Below are 19,895 nucleotides of genomic sequence, written 5' to 3' on the forward strand. Positions count from 1 at the left end.
GGCTTTTTTTTTTTTTACTTTCCCTAAAATATTTTTGGTTCTTATTGTTGGCATGTGGTGGTGATGAGAAAAACCCACTTTGCAAAACTATTGGGTGTCTCTTAAATTTAGGGACCAGGTTCTTTCCAGTTGCACACCCACTCGGGTGTCTGAGTTTTATGGGTAACACACTGAGTTTCCAGAAGATGCGGCTGCTTTAACTCTTCAAGGAGATTGGGCTTTGCTCATGCCAGGTTCTGTGAAGCAGTTATGCCAAACGACTGTTATTGCTAGCCCTGTGTTCTGCTGGATTTCAGGGTCTGCTTGTTTTACACAGCCCTCGCTGCAATTCTTATGGTGAAGCTATTAATATGTGATGCAAGGAGGAGTTTAATTTTTCAGCCAGCTTGTCAAAGAAGCTAATTTAGACTGAGAGGGAGCAACTTGACCAAAATTACCCAGATACTGTCTGCATCTAAAGCGGAACTAGAAATAGGATTTCCCCACTCCTACTCCACCAGCTTAATAACTACATCATTCTGTCTTTCTCCCATTTCAAATGGCTTGCCCTGTTCTTTTTTTCTAAGTTGACACAAGGCTGGCTTGTGTACTTTGGCATCAAAGAGCCAGCTATAAGCAATTCAAGCATCCCAACATTATAACTGGGATTATTAACACAATATCCTTCCTATAGTTCCTTTCCCTGCAAGACAGTGTGGGTAGTCTAACACCCCCTCAAAAAAAACCAACATTTAAATGATCCCATAGGTCCAAATGTTATTATTTTGACAAGAATCTTAAAAGTTGTATAGAGATTCTCAGTCATCTAGGACTAGGTCATGGCTGTCCCCAAATGCTCCTTTAGGACTTAAAAGTTGTTCTCTACTTGGTCTCAATACATTAAGGTCTGTAGCTGAGGCATAATGTGAATCTACTTAGTGACAATAGGGATTGAGTAATTTTGACTCAGTAAGCATGAACTCAGCAAACTGTAACTTAAACAATTGTTTGCTGTGATCTGCAAAAGCCAATCAAAATTGTAGGCATACATGTATGTGATTTTACTATTGAGGCCTACCCTCACTCTACAAAAAACATGTGGGCCTAATCTTCATTTGCAATAAACTTAGGCAGAGAAGCAGGGGAGTGAGGGGAAGACTACTTTGCTTCAGATCCTTTGACTTTACAACAGTTCAGATGTGATTAGGATTAGGATCTAGCAACTGTGTAAAAGCAGCAGCAAAAGAAGAACCCAAGGAAAGATTCTTGTCCTGTTGATTGGCAGATAAATTCTATGGCAGTTGGTGGCTTCTGGAGTGCAGTGACTGTTAATCTCTGATGAAAATTGTTGCTGATTCAAAATCTGCATATAGAATAATCATTGGTAATTATTTGGTGATGTGAGCCATTTGTGAAGTAAGAGTTTTCTTGAGTTGGGGGGAGGGGGATAAGGAAAAAAGACAGTGCTTAAAAAATTATTAGCTGGCTATGATGAGAATTGCAGCCCACCCCCAAAAGGATAGTAGACTGTACAGCAGATCTGATCTTTGTAGTCTCCAATTCTCTATGCCAGCAAAAGGAACAATCTTTAACTTTTGTGTTGCATCTATCATCTCTCTTTCTCATCTCTGTCTGCTTATCATGCATCTATCGACTGTCTGTTGATCTATCATCTTTCTCATCTATATATGTCTATATGTTTATCATCTACCATCAACTCCCAGAATTCTTAAAGTTACAAGGTTGAGAACCATCATAAACTAGAAAGAGATGCCTACAGATTTTAATTCTTGGTTTCAAGATTCCCTCTTATCCCCATACTTGTCAATATCTACCTGAAACAGCTCTGACAAATTGTCCAGTGGTGTAGGTTAAGGTATCAACAAATATGTGGTTGACTGACCCAGTCATTCCATTATTTAATCTAAGAAAACCCTCGGGCCAGAACTGGTATGCAATATAATAAATAGAGATCTCTGGGCTCCATGGCAAGCCACCAATCAATCAGAATAGAGCTGGAAGGGACCTTGGAGGTCTTTTAGTCTAACCCCCTGCTCAAGCAGAAGACCCTATACCATTTCAGAGAGGTGACTGTCCAGTCTTTTCTTAAAAACTTCCAGTGATGAAGCACCTACAAGGTCTGAAGGCAAGCTGTTCCACTGGTTAATTGTCCTCACTATTAGGAAGTCCTCCAATAAAAATAATATTCACCTTTATTACAGCCAGTGACCTAATTTAAACATAGTTCGATGTCTAGTGTTTTTTTTTTCTTCTGTTCAATTGTGCCTGATTCTCTGAGATTACTTGGACAAGTTCCTGAGGTTTCTTGATAAGGTTTTTCAGACATGTTTTGCCATTGTCTGTCATAAGACTACATATTCTGTAGCTGTTTAGATTGGCATCCTTTTCGATTTCAGCCTAATCACACTGCTAGCTTCAGCCTTTAAACAGTAAATGGTTTGGGCTGCCAAATCAAAAAAATTAGCAACATGTAGCTGAGCTTATTCAAGGCTTCAAGAGAAGCCCAGTTCTCTATTCTCAACCAAAAGGTTGGTTCCTGTCTACTTAGAATAAGTGCCCTCATTTAGAAAGTCTCCCCTAGGAGACTGCCTCATAATTTGGGAGCTTAAAACACATTAACACAGCACCCCAAAAAGGAATCTAAAATTATTATCTAAAACAACTGTCCAGAGTTGAGATCTGGGAGAAAAATCTGTAAGAAGCAATTTGTATTCATTAAAAAATACTTAGCCGAAGCTGTGTTTTTACGTTTTCTTTGTTTTAAAGAATAATTGCATTGTTGTATGTTTTGTAATCTTGAAGTTGCTATGTTAGAGGACAACTTACTAAACAAGTGGATTTTTACAAGCTTTCTCTCAGCTAACACACTCCTAATAGAATAGATTATACTATGGAGTCCTTGGTGCTCTCTGAACTTGTCTGTTTGCTTGCAAATGTTGCATTGCCACACTAGGTAACATCATCAGTTTGAGTAAGTGGGGTTTTCTTCCTGTTTATATACAGCAGCTTGCCCTTCCAGTGTGGGTGGGGCTGTGATTTTCTCCTTGGCAGGTCTTGATTAGGATATTGTTTTCTGCTTGTTTGCCTGGTGTTAATCCTTGCTTATCTGGGTTTTGGTTGCTGGAGAGAATGCGCTCTGGTCTTTTTATTTCCTCCTTAGCTTTTTGTCTTTTTTTGAATGGTATGTAAATAAATATTATACTATAAAACCAATCATCTTCTTTTGGCAGCATTAAGGTGGGGAATTGGGGGAAGTAGCCATCATCTCACTTATCTAGTTTTAGAAAAGCAGATATGCATGATCAGCTCTTGAGAGTATAAATAAACATCTCCCTAAGGATTTTTAAAAATTGTGTTGCTTTCAGAACTTCTTCAATAACAGCCATTAACATTTGTATTGAAATATAAAAATATCAATTAAAATGTAATTTTAGCTTTACTGCTGTAGAAGATCATTCAGGCTTATTGTTTGCATTTAAAGGGAATAAAAACTACAATGAAATCTAAGAATGGACGGAACCCCCTAGCCTGCACTTGTGGAAAAATCATCAGACTATGGTTTCTCTTAGGACTCTTTATATTATTAGCTATGATCTGGAAGCAAGGCAAAAAGAGTTGCAAATGCTCCAGAATGACAGCATCCATGGTAAGTATTTGGAAAAAAAAGAAGAAGAAGTTGTGGACCCAATTCTGCATAGTGCTTTTTGTGAATTTTAAATGTTTTATATTCTTACTATTGCAACTAAAAATGAAATGACGTATTCTCATTTTGGGTGGTGTGGACGGCTCAGCTGGACACACCACCCAAGCCAACAGCCCGGATTAAAGACCTGAGCAGCTCCTGTCAACCTAGCAGTTTGAAAGCTCGCAAATGTGAGTAGATAAATGGGTACCTCTTCAAGGTTACTGCATTCTGTATTTCTATGCTGGCCACATGACAGAAGCACCTCTCAGACAGTGCAAGCTGCCTTGGCTGAGAATTGGAGATGAGCCTTGCCCCCCTTGAGTTAGTCACGACTGGACAGGGGAAACTTTTAAACCGTATATATTTTCATTAAGACATTTGTGTTTTGTTTTGCTTGATTTATTTTCTTCAGGGAGCCTGGCTTTTCTCTGTGTGTGTGTGTGCATGTGGTACATGTGACAATATATGACATTGTATTACAATTATAGTAGCACTATAGCAAACGAGGTCCAGGCAGAAGAAGAACATCGTGGCTTCAAAATCTAAGGGACTGGTTTGGACAAAACTCAGCAGCACTTTTTCGTGCAGCTGCTGATAAAAACAGGATCGCCAACATGATCGCCAACATCCGATAACAGATATAGCACAAGAAGAAGAAGAAGAGTAGCACTGGAATTAATTGTGCTTTTTTTTTTCTTCCATTCAATTGTGTCCAATTCTTGGAGACTGCCTAAACAAGTTCCTGCAGTTTTCTTGGCAAGGTTCTCAGAAGTTGCCATTGTCTCCTCCCTGGGCCTGAAAGTGACTGGCTCAAGGTCGCCCAGCTGGTTTTGTGCCCAAGGCAGGATTAGAACTCATGGTCTCCTGGTTTCTAACCCCCATACTGTAACCACTACGCCAAACTGTATCCCATGTATTAAATATGTATTACTCTTGTGAAATATTTCAATATAAAATGTAGCTTAGGGCAACTCTGCAGAATGTTTGTGGTTTGACAGCTGATGCATAGACTCATTTGACTGTAATTAGTAACACTGGGCAAACATTGGCATAGATCAGTGATGGCGAACCTTTTAGAGACCGAGCACCCAAACTGCAACCCAAAACCCACTTATCGCAAAGTGCCAGGGCCACATCAGCATTGTAGTGCCCTCGGGGGGACAGGGAAGCGCCTCTGAGTGCTGCCTCTGGCACACAAAAACTGGGGGCACAAAAATGGGCCACTGTGCTGCAAGGTGCAAAAACGGTCACTGCCGCACCGCAGGGTACAGATACAAGGCACTGCACCACGCAAGAATGGGGCAGGGCTAGTGAGTATCACGCAGGCACTAGCCCCACCCCATTTGCAGCGCATGCATGTTCCCAGCCCCATGTGCGCATGCACGCATGTAAAATGCTTCCCCCTCCCTTTTCTTCCAGTCCACCAATCGACAATGGTTGGTGACCTCTACTCTACCACCTCTACTCCAGCTTGCTAGTCGGCTGCTTCGCCTCCTTTGTGCTGGGCAGTGCTCCTGCTCCGGCCAGCAGTGGTGGCCTGATGGACCTGCTGCTGGTGGCGATGGCGCATGTGCCAACAGAGAGGGCTCTGAGTGCCTCACGTGTGCCATAGGATCACCACCACTGGCATAGATGAAAACTTTCAACTAAATGGACGTTTAGAATATAGAAATTGGGAGGCAAAGGAGTCTGTGCAGATTTTGCACTGCTATTAATTTCTGATTCTAGGGGCAATGCTCATCTCCGTTTCAAGGCCATTGAGACAGTGCTGTCCAAAGACATTTCCATGGTCATGTAGCCAACATGATATCACGGAATGCTGTTACCTTCCCACTAAAGTAGTACCTATTTATCTACTCACATTTGCTTGCTTTTGAACTGCTAGGTTGGCAGGATCTGGGGCGTGGATGGGAGCTCACTCTGTTGCATGGCACTCAGATCAAACCTCTTGTCCAGCCGACAAGCCCAGCATCTTAACCACTGACCTACCACACTGCCCCAATATAGAAATTGGGTGGACAATATTTCCATGGGAGAGAGACTCTTCCTGATGTTTTCCTTTAGGATTTTATTAAGGCTGGGAAGCCAAGGAGACTGCAGATCAGGAAAGAGAGAGCTATACAGTAAGACACTCCTTGGCCAGATCATAACTTTAAAACAGGGGTGTCAAACTGCCAGCCCATGGGCTGGACACATCACCAGGAAACTGCACCCACCCCATTGCCAGCAATGGGGAAAAAGCTCCGATACGTCGCGCGACGTCATGTGACGTCGCGAGTTTGACATGTCTGCTTTAAAAGGTCAAGAACACCATATTCTACCCTTAAGACTTTCTCTAATGTGAAATCCTTTTTCGACGTGAAATCATGTCTAAAGCAGTTTTTCTTCCATCAAATTAAATGGAAGTTTGAATAAAAAATATAGGATAATTTTTCTCCCTGGTGCTAGTATTGAGAAGCTAGCCTAATATCATATATAGCTCAGCTTCCCATAAGTTCCCAGACCAGAAAAATACAAATAACATATCACACCCCCATCTTACCTGATTTCCATCTAACCACTCGAACAAAGTAGCAGCAAACTGTGTTTACATAATGCCAGGAAAGCTATATAGTTATGTCTCTGTTAAGTCACCAGGGACTGAGTTTGACTTGACTTAAGGTGACTTTTTAAAGATGTATTAGCAATCAAAGACAGGAATAACACTGAAGTGAGAAATAAAGGGGAAATAATAATAATAAAATTAGGAAATAAAATGTATAAAAGGAAAGTCAAAGAGGATGTGATAATGAAACAAGGAGAGCATAATAATGGAATTAGTAGTAAGAAATGAAGTAGGAAAACAATAACTGCAGTTATAAATCAGTAAAGGAGAAAGCAAAACAGGCCCTGTTTACTTTACTGTTCTGGCTTACTAAAGTTTGATAGGAAGTCTTGTCAACCTCTGAAAAAAAAAAATCAAATAATGACCTCTAACAGGGGTTCTCAACTTTTTCTTCACCATGGACCCCCTTTAAATATATTTTGTGGCTACGGACCAGAGCCACGGACCCCCAAGACTTAAGATTTAAATCATGAAATTTCTTCAAGCCTTCACGGACTCCTTGAGATGATGTTGCAGGCCCTCCCAGGGGTCTGGGACCACAGGTAGAGAACCCCTGACTCCTACTATTCCAGGATACAGAGACTGACATATTAACTTAAAGGTGATGATAACGCTCAGTTTTCTACAAATGCAGATAGGGGTTGCCGGAAAACAAATATGCTTTTTTACATTTAAGGATACAGAAAGAAAGAAGATAATAATTCCAGAGTATTCTTTTTGGAAGAAACCAAAGAATCTAAACATCAGCATACCTGAAAGCGCTTGGGGTCCTTTACCCATTACATATCAATACCTTGTTGGATCGCCTTCCTCTGAAATGAGTAAGTATAAGCCGTTTCTCTATAACACTGTTATTAAACTCATCATTCTTTTCATGAATGCATTTCTGGAATGGTGCTTTGCCCAAACTTATTATTCATTTATTTTATTAAATTTATATCCCATCTCGCTGTCCTGAGACTCCTACAAATCTACTTCTAAGTACTCCACATAACTCTGAACAGTTGGTGGGCTATATTGTATAGTTTGATCTAAGCAACATACTGGCTAAATCAACTCATATTTAAGACTTGCCACAGAAATCCCTCTTCCTCTGCTTGCTTTATGATCAGCCATGTTGCTGTCTATATGTGGAAACATGCATTCTATGAGTTCTTAAATCCATGAAAGCTTATGGCAAACAGTGACCAAAAGACTGCCTGTGGTCAAAGAAACTGCCAAGTGCCTCTCTGAAACTTTAGAACGGTATTTCTCAGCCTTGGCAAATTTAAGATGCATGGGTTTCGACCCCTGGCTGGGAATTCTGGGAGTTGGAGTTTACACATCTTAAAAGTGTTAATGTTGAGAAACAGTGCTTGATATATCAAGTATAACCCTAGAATAGCAATAGCACTTAGACTTATATACCAGTTCACAGTGCTTTGCAGCCCTCTCTAAGCAGTTTGCAAAGTCAGCATATTGCCCCTCCCCCCAAAAAATCTGGACCTTCATTTTATCAACCTCAGAAGAATGGAAGGCTGAGTCAACCTTGAGCCAGTAAGAATTGAACCCCTGGCAGTCAGCAGAATTAGCCTGCAGTACTGCACCACTGCGTCAACATTGAAGAAGGAAGAACGCTTTTGTGATACAGGGCATTTTCACGTTTCCCCAGATTTTGATGGCTCTGCGAGGTCATAGAAAAGATTAGTCAGGAAAGCTGTGAGATGTTAACAGTCCTTATATTCATGCTTTTCTAAATCCATCTGTTGTATATGAGTACATACAAGATATGTACATTGAGGAGAAAAAAACCTTGAAGCTATCACTAGATATCAACAAAGGGCTACATTTTCTTACCTAATGATAATTTGGACTTTTGCAGCTCAGATATGATATGTAATTCCAGTTGGCGGGGTCCAGGAAGCATCTGCCATGGCTCCCACTCTTTGAAAGATCTTGTTCCCCCCCCTCACCCCGAGATGAGATCTGCTCCCACCCCCCTGCCCTTCTGCAAAAGCCTGAAAACCCAGCTCAGCCAGTTGGCTTGAGGCCACAAAGGGGGACTATCATGTTGGAGATGGTTGATGGATTAATAGAAGATCCCATCTTCCCCCACCCCCACACATCCTATCCCTCCCTATCTTTAATTGTAATTGTTTTATTGTTACTAGAAATATCTATTTTTCATGGTTTTATTGCTTTTAATGTTGTAAGTCACCCAAAGGCACCAGTGGCGAGATGGGTATCAAAGTAAATTTAATCAATAAATCAATAAATAAAATAATAAAATAAAATAAAATAAAAATAAAATAAAAAATGAAGTCTATTCTTGTATCTCATCCACAATTTGAGATGGGAATCTATTCTTGTACTAAAGAATAATCTACCTAACAGAGGTTCCCAAAGATTCTACTGTGATAAGAAATACTTGTCACAAAGAAGATGCTCTATCTTTGCTATAGATGCTTGTTTTATCTCTTTTATTCCAGGGTTCTTGAGCATTGGAATCTCATCAATCTATAAAAAGAAGGAACAGCATTTATTGGGGACAGTTGAGTCCATTTTCAGTCACTGCTCTGCAGAAGAACTGGAGAAGATCTTCCTAGTGATATACCTTGCCAATAATGATTCTCAGATAAATGTCCAAACTGCCAAAGAAATTAAAGCAAAGTTTAGTGAACATGTCGCTGAAAAAAGATTACTTGTTATCCAAAGCTCTACAACAAGTTATCCTCCATTAGGGAATTTGAAAGAAGGACAGTGGGACAAGACGAACGACATCGGCTATGCAGCCAAACAAAACGTGGACTATGCTTATTTACTTAATTTCTGTGCCAATCTGTCCCACTATTATTTGATGTTAGAAGATGATATTGTTTGTGCCACCAATTTTGTATCCATCATACAACGTTACTTACATGATACCAAGTTACACTGGACCACAATATCATTTTCCACACTGGGCTTCATAGGGAAGCTCTATCATAACACTGATCTTACTAGGTTAGCCCGATTCCTCTTGATGTTCTATCGCAACATGCCTGGAGACTACCTCCTTGAACTGTTTCATAAATCAAGGGCGCAAGAAATTCTCATATCCTTCCGGCCTTCCCTTTTCCAACACGTAGGGAGGGTTTCTTCGTTTCACAATATTGAAACTGAAATCAAAGATTCGGAGTTTGACGAAGATTTTGGAGACTGGGGAGATATCGTTAGTGCTTCGTGTTTCACAAACATTCCCATTGTTTTAAATTACACACCGGAAAATGTCTGCCCTCCTCGAAATGAGGTCTTTTGGGGCAAGGATGTGACAGCAAATAGCTTTTTCATCATTGTTTTTGGGAATCCAATTGTTGCCCAGAAGGTTCTGATTTACACAGGGTCAGCTGAATATAGTAAGGACATCCTCTATGGTGGTCTCGTCGAAGAGGGAAGACTCAAAGTTTATTTAGATGAGGGGCCAACATGCCTGATTTTCAGACAAATAGGAAAATTTAAGAATGGACGTTTTGAATTTGAAGATAAGCAAAGAAACAAGGAGATAGAGTGTCTTCGAATTCAAGTCACAGAGCCACAAAAGGAATGGCTGAGAATAAGGAGAATTAATATTTGGGTGAAGAAGTATTGAAATGCACATTCTCTCATTCAAGCGAGTTGCCTTCATTGTAACTGTAAGTTCTAACTCTTGATTTCTCTGATTGAAGAGCAGTTATGTTTCTCCTTAATTAAAATAAAACATGGAAGGCAAAAAAACAATAATAATAAAAGGAAAAGAAAAGCAACACTGTAGTGTGAGCAGTTTTTCACAAAGACTATGGCTTTGAATTTTTTTTCCTAAAAATATCTGATTTCTGATTATGGCAGAGCATTTAAATATTCTTAAATTGGCTTTCCAACATGATACTGTGGTGCCATTGTGGCTGTAGACCTTTCCTTGGGCGTGTTAAAGTATACCCAGAATAAAGTGATTGTGGGACAAAAAAAAATCTTAAAGGCTGAGAAGCAGCCCCATAACAGGTGGTCAGAGTTGGAACCAGCAACTTTGTTACTAAAAGATGCAGTCACTAAGTGAAACTTTAAGTGACCAGTGGAATGTCACATGACTGCGACTGTAGTCACAAATGGTGATTGTATGACTGCAGGATGTTTGGACTGTCATAAATGCATGCCAGTTGCCAGGCACCCAAATCACAACCATGATGGCTGTCAGTTTGAGGGTTGATCACAAATCCATTTTCAGCACTGCTGTAAGTTTGAGTGGTCACTGAATTAGGCAGTCATTAACCGAGGGCAGCCTTAATCTGTTTGCTAATAAATGGGTGTTCTATAACTGTGCCCAATATGGCATATATTTGTAAAATATTAATAATATGCTCTCAAAGCTGCGGTATGCCTAATACCTGCCCAATAACATATACTTTTTTGTGGCAACACTACAGATGTAACTTCTGGGGGTTTTCCCCCCTTTTCCCTTTGTAATCTAACCCAGAGATCCCAACCTTTTGGGCACCAGGGACCGGTTCCCTGGAGAGAGGTTTTTCCGGGGACCAGAGAGTGCATTGTTTTGTGTGCTGCCTGCATCCCATGGATGGGGCTTTGCTTGTTTGTGCAGACCGGTTGCTGGCATGCCGCAGCCTGATACCAGTCCACGGACTGGGGGTTGGAGACCCCTGATCTAACCTAAAGCCCTGGCATTTCCTTGAGATCAAGGGCTCAGTCTTGCTTAGTTTCTAAGCCTAGCCAAGGTCAGCCAGGGGCTGCAACCTGCTGAGACATTAAATAAGGGTCTTGTTATAAGGAATCAGTAGGGGGGGGGAAATCCACATGGACAGAAAATAAAAGATGTGCCTTGTGAGTAAAGATAGATTTTGATATTTATCTCCTAGACATAAATGACATACCTCTTTGGTGAAGCATTATTTATTTTATTTAAGAAAATGTGTAGGGCCTCCCACTCACTCTGTGTTTTACAAAAATAAAAAACCTATTTAGAAACAATAAAAAACAATACCCCGGCTACAACAATCAACCAAACAAGCTCCAACCCACTCTGGGTTCCCCAGGCCCATTCTTCTTCTTCTTGTGCCATATCTGTTATCGGACGTTGGCGATCACGTTGGCGATCCTGTTTTTATGAGCAGCCGCACGAAAAAGTGCTGCTGAGTTTTGTCCAAACCAGTCCCTTAGATTTTGAAGCCATGATGTTCTTCTTCTGCCTGGACCTCGTTTGCCTTCAATCTTTCCCTGGAGGATTAAATGGAGTATGCCGTAATTTTTTAGGTGTTGCATCACCAAAATATTCTAATTTTTTAGGTGTTGCATCACCAAAATATTCTAATTTTTGTTTTTTAATTGTTTTGATGATTTCCCTTGGTTTTCCCAGGCGGCTTATCACCTCCTCATTTCTGATCTTGTCAACCCAGCTTATACGTAACAGCTACCTGTAAATCCACATTTCAAATGCTTCTAGTCTCTTCAGGTGGCCTTCTGTCAGAGACCAACTTTCTACTCCATAGAGCAGAATCTTCAGGGCCTTGTGAAAGAGTGACAAAGTGGAGAGCAATCTAATTTACCCAGGGATAATGTTCCAAAGGGAAGGAGCCACCACGGAGAAGGCCCTTCTTCTGGGTCCTGCCAGATGTACCTCCTTAGGAGAGGGGACCCACAACATTCCCTGCCTTCCCACTCTGGTGGGTCAGGTAGATTTGACCATGGTCCTTCAGATAACCTGGTCTCAAGCCATATAGGGCTTTGAAGGTGATAACCAGTACCTTGAATTGTACCCGGAATCAGATCAGCAGCCAGTGCAGCTCCTGCAGGAGAGATGACACCTGTGCACATCTACATCTGCACAAAACCACGCAGGCCGCTGCATTTTGAACCAATTGGAGCTTCTGGACACTTTTCAGGGGCAGCCCCATGTAGAGCATGCTACAATACTGAAGGACCTAAGAATTGCCTGAAGGACAGCCCTGTGATCCCATAGACTAGTGTTTCTCAACCTGGACAACTTTAAGATGTGTGGACTCACGAATTCTGGAGCAGAATTGCCAGAAAAATCAACTGTCTAGTATGCAGGAGAGGGTCTCTTCTCCAGTAAGGTTCCCAAGCTATGGAGAGCTCTTCCATGGGAGTTGCATTTGACCTCTACTCTTCCAGTATTTAGTGAAGGGAAAAATGCATCTCTCATCTCCTGTGTGCTCCTATGCTGTTTTATTGTTGTAATCATAGGATCGTGTCCTGCTTTACTGGCCATGCTTACAGTAAATTACTGAATAAAACAATCTCTTAGCCCATTTTCAGGATAGTCAGAATTCTAAGTATAGATTCTTTGGGCAAATAAAGATGCTGTTACAAGAAAACTTTGTATTTGCACCCGGTGCACTGTTGCTAGCAAAGTAGCCTAAGCGCAATTATAGACCTTTGTAATCAATTGTATGTACATTATACTTTGTTTTACATACAGTATTTTTTTATGACGTCCGCATCTGTGACTCATCCTCAAGTTTGATCTGACATATCTCTACCCAAAGTTTAACTGGCAATTCTGTTTTGTGTGCGCGAGGGAGTAAGGATTCATTTTAGGGTGCTATGAGGCGCCCCGTAAGAAAGTGGACGTTGTAGATTTCCTAGCAGGATGAGCTGAAACTCATTAAGCAGCCATAAACAAATTTAAATACTCTCTCTAAGTAATTCACTGTAGGAAAATTAAGACATCCATTCAGAAGAATCCCAGCAACTGCTCTATATCAAATGTGAGGTTTTAAAAAATAATAATCAGGATTTACCTTTCTTACATCTTTTTTCTCTCATTCACTCAACAAGAGTTAGAATTAGAAATTCTTTCCTTTTGGGTGTGATAGAATTTCCATGTAACCCTTTGTGTTGATAAGGGCCTAATCAAGAACTAACCTCCCTACCCATCCTCTCTGGGACTACATCTATTTTCCATTTTAATGGAATAAATGAGAGGATAACCTAAAGCTACAGAAAACACAACACTGAGAAAAGTTGGACAGGGAAAAGGGAAATGTGTTTCCTTTCCCTTCACTCTGTGTGATGAACTCCAGCAATTTTGGGGAGTTGATAATTTGCCAACTAAACATTCTTCTCCAGTGGTTTGCTCTGTTATTCTTCCGTTTGAAACCACGCCTGTTGGCAATACTCCAGGTCTAGGTTTTTAACATGACACTTCTCTGAATCCAAATGAAACAATTATTTTAGTGGGCTGATGGAAGATGAGCAGAATCAAGTGTGTAACACTTGAGGAAAGCAAACCACAACTCGTCCTAGCCACAAGGCTGAAAAGCTTTTAAACAAAATTTTCTTTTCTCTCTCTTTACTGTGCTTCACTAGAGGGCAGCAAATCTACATCAGAGAACTTCCCGAGGATAACCTCTTTTTTTTCCACTACTTCAATAGCTTCATTCTGGGAAGGTATCTTTTTTCAAATCCACAATTCAAGGCAACCTAAAATGTTTAACAGCAGCACGAGGTAAGGGTGATAAGAATTGTGGGAGTTGTTAGATGAATAAATTTCTTCTTAAACGCAGAATGCTTTAGGCATCTGCATATCCCCAACACACACACACAATTCTTTTTTCTTCATCAGTGCAGATAACTAAGGAAAATAGATGCATGTATATACTGTACAGTATATCAACCAGTAGCTTTTTGCATTATACTAATTATCTTCAACCCAATATAATATTTCACAGTACAGGTCCTTAGGCATTAAGTATTATTCTGGGTATCAGACTGTGGTTACTGATTTTAAATCTTCAGTCTGTTTCTAGTACAGGCATCTGCCGGTGGGGAGGAAAAAGGCATGAAAATCACAACAAAAACCATGATGTTATGATACAAACCATCTCTTACAAACCTGCATCTATATTGTAAAGTATGTACAAGAGTCTAGGAATATTCCTTCCTTCCTTTCTTCCTTCCTTCCTGTTTGTGTAACCTGTACCATAGTATGGTCCCTTTGGTTTTAACTGTTGCTTTAACTAAGCCTATGTAATTTATACTGGTGGCTCATAGCTTATTATCTATTAATTGAAAAAGAATACTGGCTTCCACTACGTGCTTTATAAGTCCTTTGTACTGTGATACATTCCAGCTTGGGCAGCTACAATTCCAAAGTACACTCACATCTTTAATCCATATTACTATTTTTTAAAGTTTATTAATAAATTCATGAATGTCAAATCACACAAACATGGCTGTGTAAATGACCTCTCCTTCATTATACGCTTCCAACATAATTGTTATTTTTTTTTATTTATTAAATTTTTATGAAAGTAAATTTTTATGCCACCCATCTCTCCGATAAGGCAACTTCTGGGCAGTTTGTAGATTATAAAAAGACCATAAAAATAATTAAAATATTAAAACTATGTAAACTAAAAATGTGAAACTATACAAAAACCAGGACTAAGAGAGAGTCAGCATGGGGACAAGGTCTTCTTACCCCATCAACAGCTTCTAGTGATGAGCATCCCCTCAGGACCTCAAGTTTTAATACCCTTCTGGAAGGCCAAAAGGGTGAGAGCAGTTCTCAGCTCCAGTGGTAGAATGTTCCACATGACTGGGCCACAGCAAGAAATTCCTCAGCAAACTTCCTCAGCAGACGGGATCTGTAGCAGACCTCCTTCCACTGGCGTGAGTAGGGCAGGTCTAATAATGAAGTTAGAACTTGAAGTATGGGCAGCATTCAACATTAAAAACAGCATAGAAAAATGTAGCATTTTTTTAAAAAAAAAATGCACATCCAGAAGAGAAAAGACTCAATATGCAGAAGCCTATAAGAGGCTCACTACCAATTCTAGTGCAAGGTGGAGATAACAGCTCAGTTTTTAATTACCCTTTAAATGTGATCAAAGCAACATCCAAGTGGATTTTGCAAGGAATGTTGCTTCAGAGGGTAGGGCCACTTCCTGGATCCCAACAGGTTGAATGGCTTAACTGATGAAACACAGACATGCTATGTCAGAGTATACTTTATGTGAAGAGCAAAAACTACTGGAAGTAGAGAATCCCTCAGATAGCCAGGCCCCACAATATATAAGATTTTATAGATGACATAACTAGCAGCTTGAATTGTACCTGGAAGACAAATGATACAGATGTTACAATGAGTATACAATGGCATGTCCACTACTGCCATGCTGCTGTATTTTGGACCAGCTGTAGCTTCTGAGTGGTCTTGAAGGACAGTCCCATGTGCAGCATCTACAGATGAGGTGACTATTTGAAGGGTAGGCTAATCCTTCAGACTCTTTATCACTGATTTGTTAATATAAGACATTTAGAATTCTTTGTTCCAAAACTCTTGCAAGTAACCAACATTTATTTTAACAATACTTTACAATCATCCCACATATTTTTAATCCAATAATAATTATGTTGTTCTGAAGCCACTAGTGTGTCTGGACAATTTTGTGAACTCAAAAGATACTTCAATTGGACTTAATGCCAATCCCCAATTTTGGGTTATGCAAATTGCTCTTACAAACAGTTCAGGTGGTTTTGAGAGTTGATCAGAAATAAAGTAGTATAACATCTTAATGCCCCTATTAGCTCATACATATCTAAGAATCTTTGCCTACAATTTTCAGGTATAAGCCTATAGAGGATATAAGAGAGAAAATTAGAGGCTTTGCCAGCAGCAAAAAGGCACACATATGAAAAATAAATAATCAACTTCAAAATATATCTTGTGGTCTTAGTGTTAGAAACACAATGAGATCATGACTTGAGAGAGAACCAAATACCAAGGGGGTTATGTAATAACTATTTGTGCTCATAGATATTTTTGGACTTGATCCATTAAAAAAAATAAACTATAAGCCCCAAAATAAAGCTGAAGATTTGAAATTCAGTCATCCCATAGGTTTATTATAATTTGATAAAGAAAATCAAGGGGTTGTCTTTCCCCTAAAACCTCCTTAATTGCCTGTTTCAAACTCCGTGAGGACTTGAGATATTTTAGAGGATACCTCTAAATATACCTTAAAAATATTCTCTATAATTCATGTGCCAAGATTTCTGTCAACATTGGTGGACCAGAGGAATGCTGTGGATGTAATTTGCTTGGACTTCAGTACGGCATTTGATAAAGTAGACCACAATCTACTACTTGATAAGATAGAAAAATGTGGGTTAGACAGCATCACCACCAGATGGATTCGTAGCTGGCTGACTGGCCGTACTCAGTGTGTGATCCTCAATGGAACTGCATCTACATGGAGGGAAGTGTGTAGTGGGGCCCAGTGCTCTTCAACATCTTCATCAATTATTTGGATGAGGGGATAGATAGGGAACTTATCAAATTTGCAGATGACACCCAGCTGGTAGGAATAGCCAACACTCCAGAAGATAGGCTTAAGATGCAGAAGGATCTTGACAGACTTGAACATTGGGCGCTATCTAACAAAATGAAATTCAATGGTGAAAAAAGTAAGGTTCTACATTTAGGCAAGACAAACCAAATGTACAGGTACAGTATAGGTGGTACCTTCCTCAATAGTAACTGTGAGAGGGATCTCGGAGTCCTAGTGGACAATCACTTAAATATGAGCCAGCAGTGTGCTGCAGCTGCCAAAAAAGCCAAGACAGTGCTAGGCTGCATTAACAGAGGGATAGAATCAAGATCACATGAAGTATTAATACCACTTTACAATGCCTTCGTAAGGCCACACTCAGAATACTGCATCCAGTTTTGGTCACCACGATGTAAAAAAGATGTTGAGACTCTAGAAAGAGTACAGAGAAGAGCAACAAAGATGATTAGGGGACTGGAGGCTAAAGCATATAAGGAATGGTTGCTGGAATTGGGTATGTCTAGTTTAATGAAGAGAAGGACAAGGGGGGACATGATAGCAGTGTTCCAATATCTCAGGGGCTGCCACAAAGAAGAGGGAGTCAAGTTATTTTCCAAAGCACCTGAAGGCAGGACAAGAAGCAATGGATAGAAACTAATCATAGAGAGAAGCAACCTAGAACTAAGGAGAATTTTCCTGTCAGTTAGAACAATTAATCAGTAGAACAACCTACCTCCAGAAATTGTGAATGCTCCAACACTGGAAGTTTTAAAGAAGAGACTGGACAACCATTTGTCTGAAATGGTATAGGGTTTCCTGCCTGAGCAGGGGGTTGGACTAGAAGACCTCCAAGGTCCCTTCCAACTCTATTATTATTATTATTATTGATCATTGCACAGTCAACTAGATGTTGAGACTGGATTTGGCATTTTTGCCTACCTATCGAGTCCTTACCAAAGACCTGGGATAGGCAGATGTGGATGTTTGATGGTATTACAGATATCATTGCAGGATGGAAGCTGTTCCTAGTAAGACTGCCTTTTGCAATTGACTGATAACGAAATTGTCAATGTCAATGGTGTTCAAGTGGTGCTCCCAAGGCGTCTATTATATTGGTACTACCCTTGCTTGCCTTTGCTACAGTCGTCCTATTTCTATTTGTAAGTCTTTGTATTTTGTTATTTTCTCCAGTTCTTTCTCTTCTATTCTGCTGATTCCAGGCACTGCCACATCCACTATCTAGACTTTTTTGTCTTTCTTATCGACAATTGTTAAGTGTGGGGTGTTATGTGGCAGGTGCTTGTCTGTTTGAATTCTAAAGTCCCCTGACTGGATTGAAATTGGGGGTTCTGCCTATAATTTGCTAGTCGAGCTTCGTATCTGCTGATCTTCCTGGCTATAGCGATCATTTGCTGCTTTATTATTTCCAGTGCTTCCTTGATCTTCCTTGTTTCTAAGTGGTATTTCTTGATTAGGTATTCTTTGGTCTTCTTGTTCTTCAACTTCTTTTCTTTCATCTGTTCTAGCTTGCTTGCATCTGATCTTAACTTGCTGATGTTATTTTCCAGTCTCACCTTCCATTTTTGTGGTGTACTGTTTGGTTTTTTTTCTTCTTTGTTGATTTTGTATCCCAGGTAATCAGTTATAACTGCAGCTGTGCTGCACATTAGTGGTTTGTTTCTTACAATGAATTGGTGCTTACACTTGATATTGCAGTATTTGCATCTTTTAATGCTTGTGCTAGCTGTTTCTTTGGAACAAGCTTCAATGCAGGCAGCCTTATTTTGTTGTTCTTGTGCCTCTACATTCTGAGTTACTTCTGGCAAGGCTTTGATCTCTTTGCCCTGGGTAAATCTTTGCAGTTTGTCCAATTCTGTTTCTGTGAATACTTAATTTTGTATTATAGATTGACATTGATCTGCTACTCTCTGTTCCATTATTTCTGATTCTGGATGTTGTTCTTTCCAGAACTGATGCATTCGCTTCAGATATCCTCTTCTTGTTGGACTTGATCTGTAATAACAGATTATTTCTGTGTTTTCAATCACTGTGTATTTGCGATGAGTAAACCACCTTTTCCTCCAGTAGTTCTGCAACTGCTGACCCTGGTTGCTCAGCCAACAGTCCTGAGACCTGTAGCCCATTTTTCACCAGATATCCAGGAACTACAACATCTAGCACGGACCTTGTTAATCCGGGTGACATCCGAGCCGGTATGGCTTTCTGAAATTTACGTCTCACCACATTTTTTATAGGAAAGACACTCTTTGTCTGACTCCTCTGAGGAGACCTGTCCAGTATGGTTGAACCTCTGGCATAGCTCTCATCTTCCTCAGAGTACACAAGCCCCACAACCACATCAAGGTAGTACCTCACTGGGAGTTGTTGTTGTCGTTATTCTTTCATTAACATTTAACCAAAATTTTGTTATTATAAACCATTCATTGAAAGAGCTAAAACAGAAAAACCAGTCAGAATCCAGAGATTTCCTATTTTCATGGATAATAGCACCTATTATTCCTGAAGAATGCAGCTACAGGAACTGCTTGTTTATGTATAATATTTCAAGATCTATACAAATCAAAATAGTATCTTAAATCATATAATTATTAAATTATATACCGTACCATTCTTGAAAGTGGGAATAACATTCAGAATGATCTGACAGTAGGGGAGATAGTTGTTGAGCCCTTGTCATGGTCAGATCATTCTCTCCTAAGGTTGGACTTCCGGACCGCTCCCCCTCGCCGCAGGGAGACGAAACCGCCTAGATGGTTCCGTCCCAGGCGACTGATGGACCCTGAGAGGTTCCTGATGGAGCTTGGGCCATATCCGGAGGATCTGGTCCACGACTCGGCGGAAAATCAGACGGCGGCTTGGGAGACAACTGCCGCCGCAGCATTGGACCGAGTCGTGCCTTTGCGGCCTCTGACCCGACGTAGATCTCGACCGGCTCCCTGGTTCACCGAGGAGCTGAGAGAGATGAAACGTCGGAAAAGACGCCTAGAGAGCAGTTGGAGGGCCAGCCGAACCGAATCCGATCGAACACAGGTAAGGATACATCTTAGATCCTACCTAGTGGCGATGAGGGAGGCTAGGACTAATTACTATGCCTCACTCATTGCGTCATCAGATAATCGCCCGGCCGCCCTCTTCAGGGTGACCCGCTCTCTCCTTCAATTGAGGGGGGGACCCCCTGGAGGGGAGGGCCGAGGATTTTGCGCAGTATCTGTATGACAAAGTCGCTCGGATCCGAGAAGGCTTGGACTCTGACTGGTTGGCCCAGGGGGAGGAGACGGGAGCA

At 40.6% G+C, this 19,895-nt stretch overlaps 1 protein-coding gene across 1 annotated transcript; it reads left to right on the top strand.

Annotated features, from left to right (window-relative positions):
- Nucleotides 1-3,496: 3,496 nt before the first annotated feature.
- Nucleotides 3,497-9,897, top strand: LOC107291092 (alpha-1,3-mannosyl-glycoprotein 4-beta-N-acetylglucosaminyltransferase C-like). Its single transcript, XM_029284876.1, has 3 exons — nt 3,497-3,646; nt 6,967-7,111; nt 8,759-9,897. The coding sequence occupies exons 1-3, from the start codon at nt 3,497-3,499 to the stop codon at nt 9,895-9,897; spliced, it is 1,434 nt and encodes a 477-aa protein (XP_029140709.1).
- The last annotated feature ends 9,998 nt before the right edge of the window (nt 9,898-19,895 follow it).

This window comes from Protobothrops mucrosquamatus, unplaced genomic scaffold, assembly GCF_001527695.2.
Source record: "Protobothrops mucrosquamatus isolate PMUCROS unplaced genomic scaffold, P.Mucros_1.0 scaffold1047, whole genome shotgun sequence".
NCBI lineage: Eukaryota > Metazoa > Chordata > Lepidosauria > Squamata > Viperidae > Protobothrops > Protobothrops mucrosquamatus.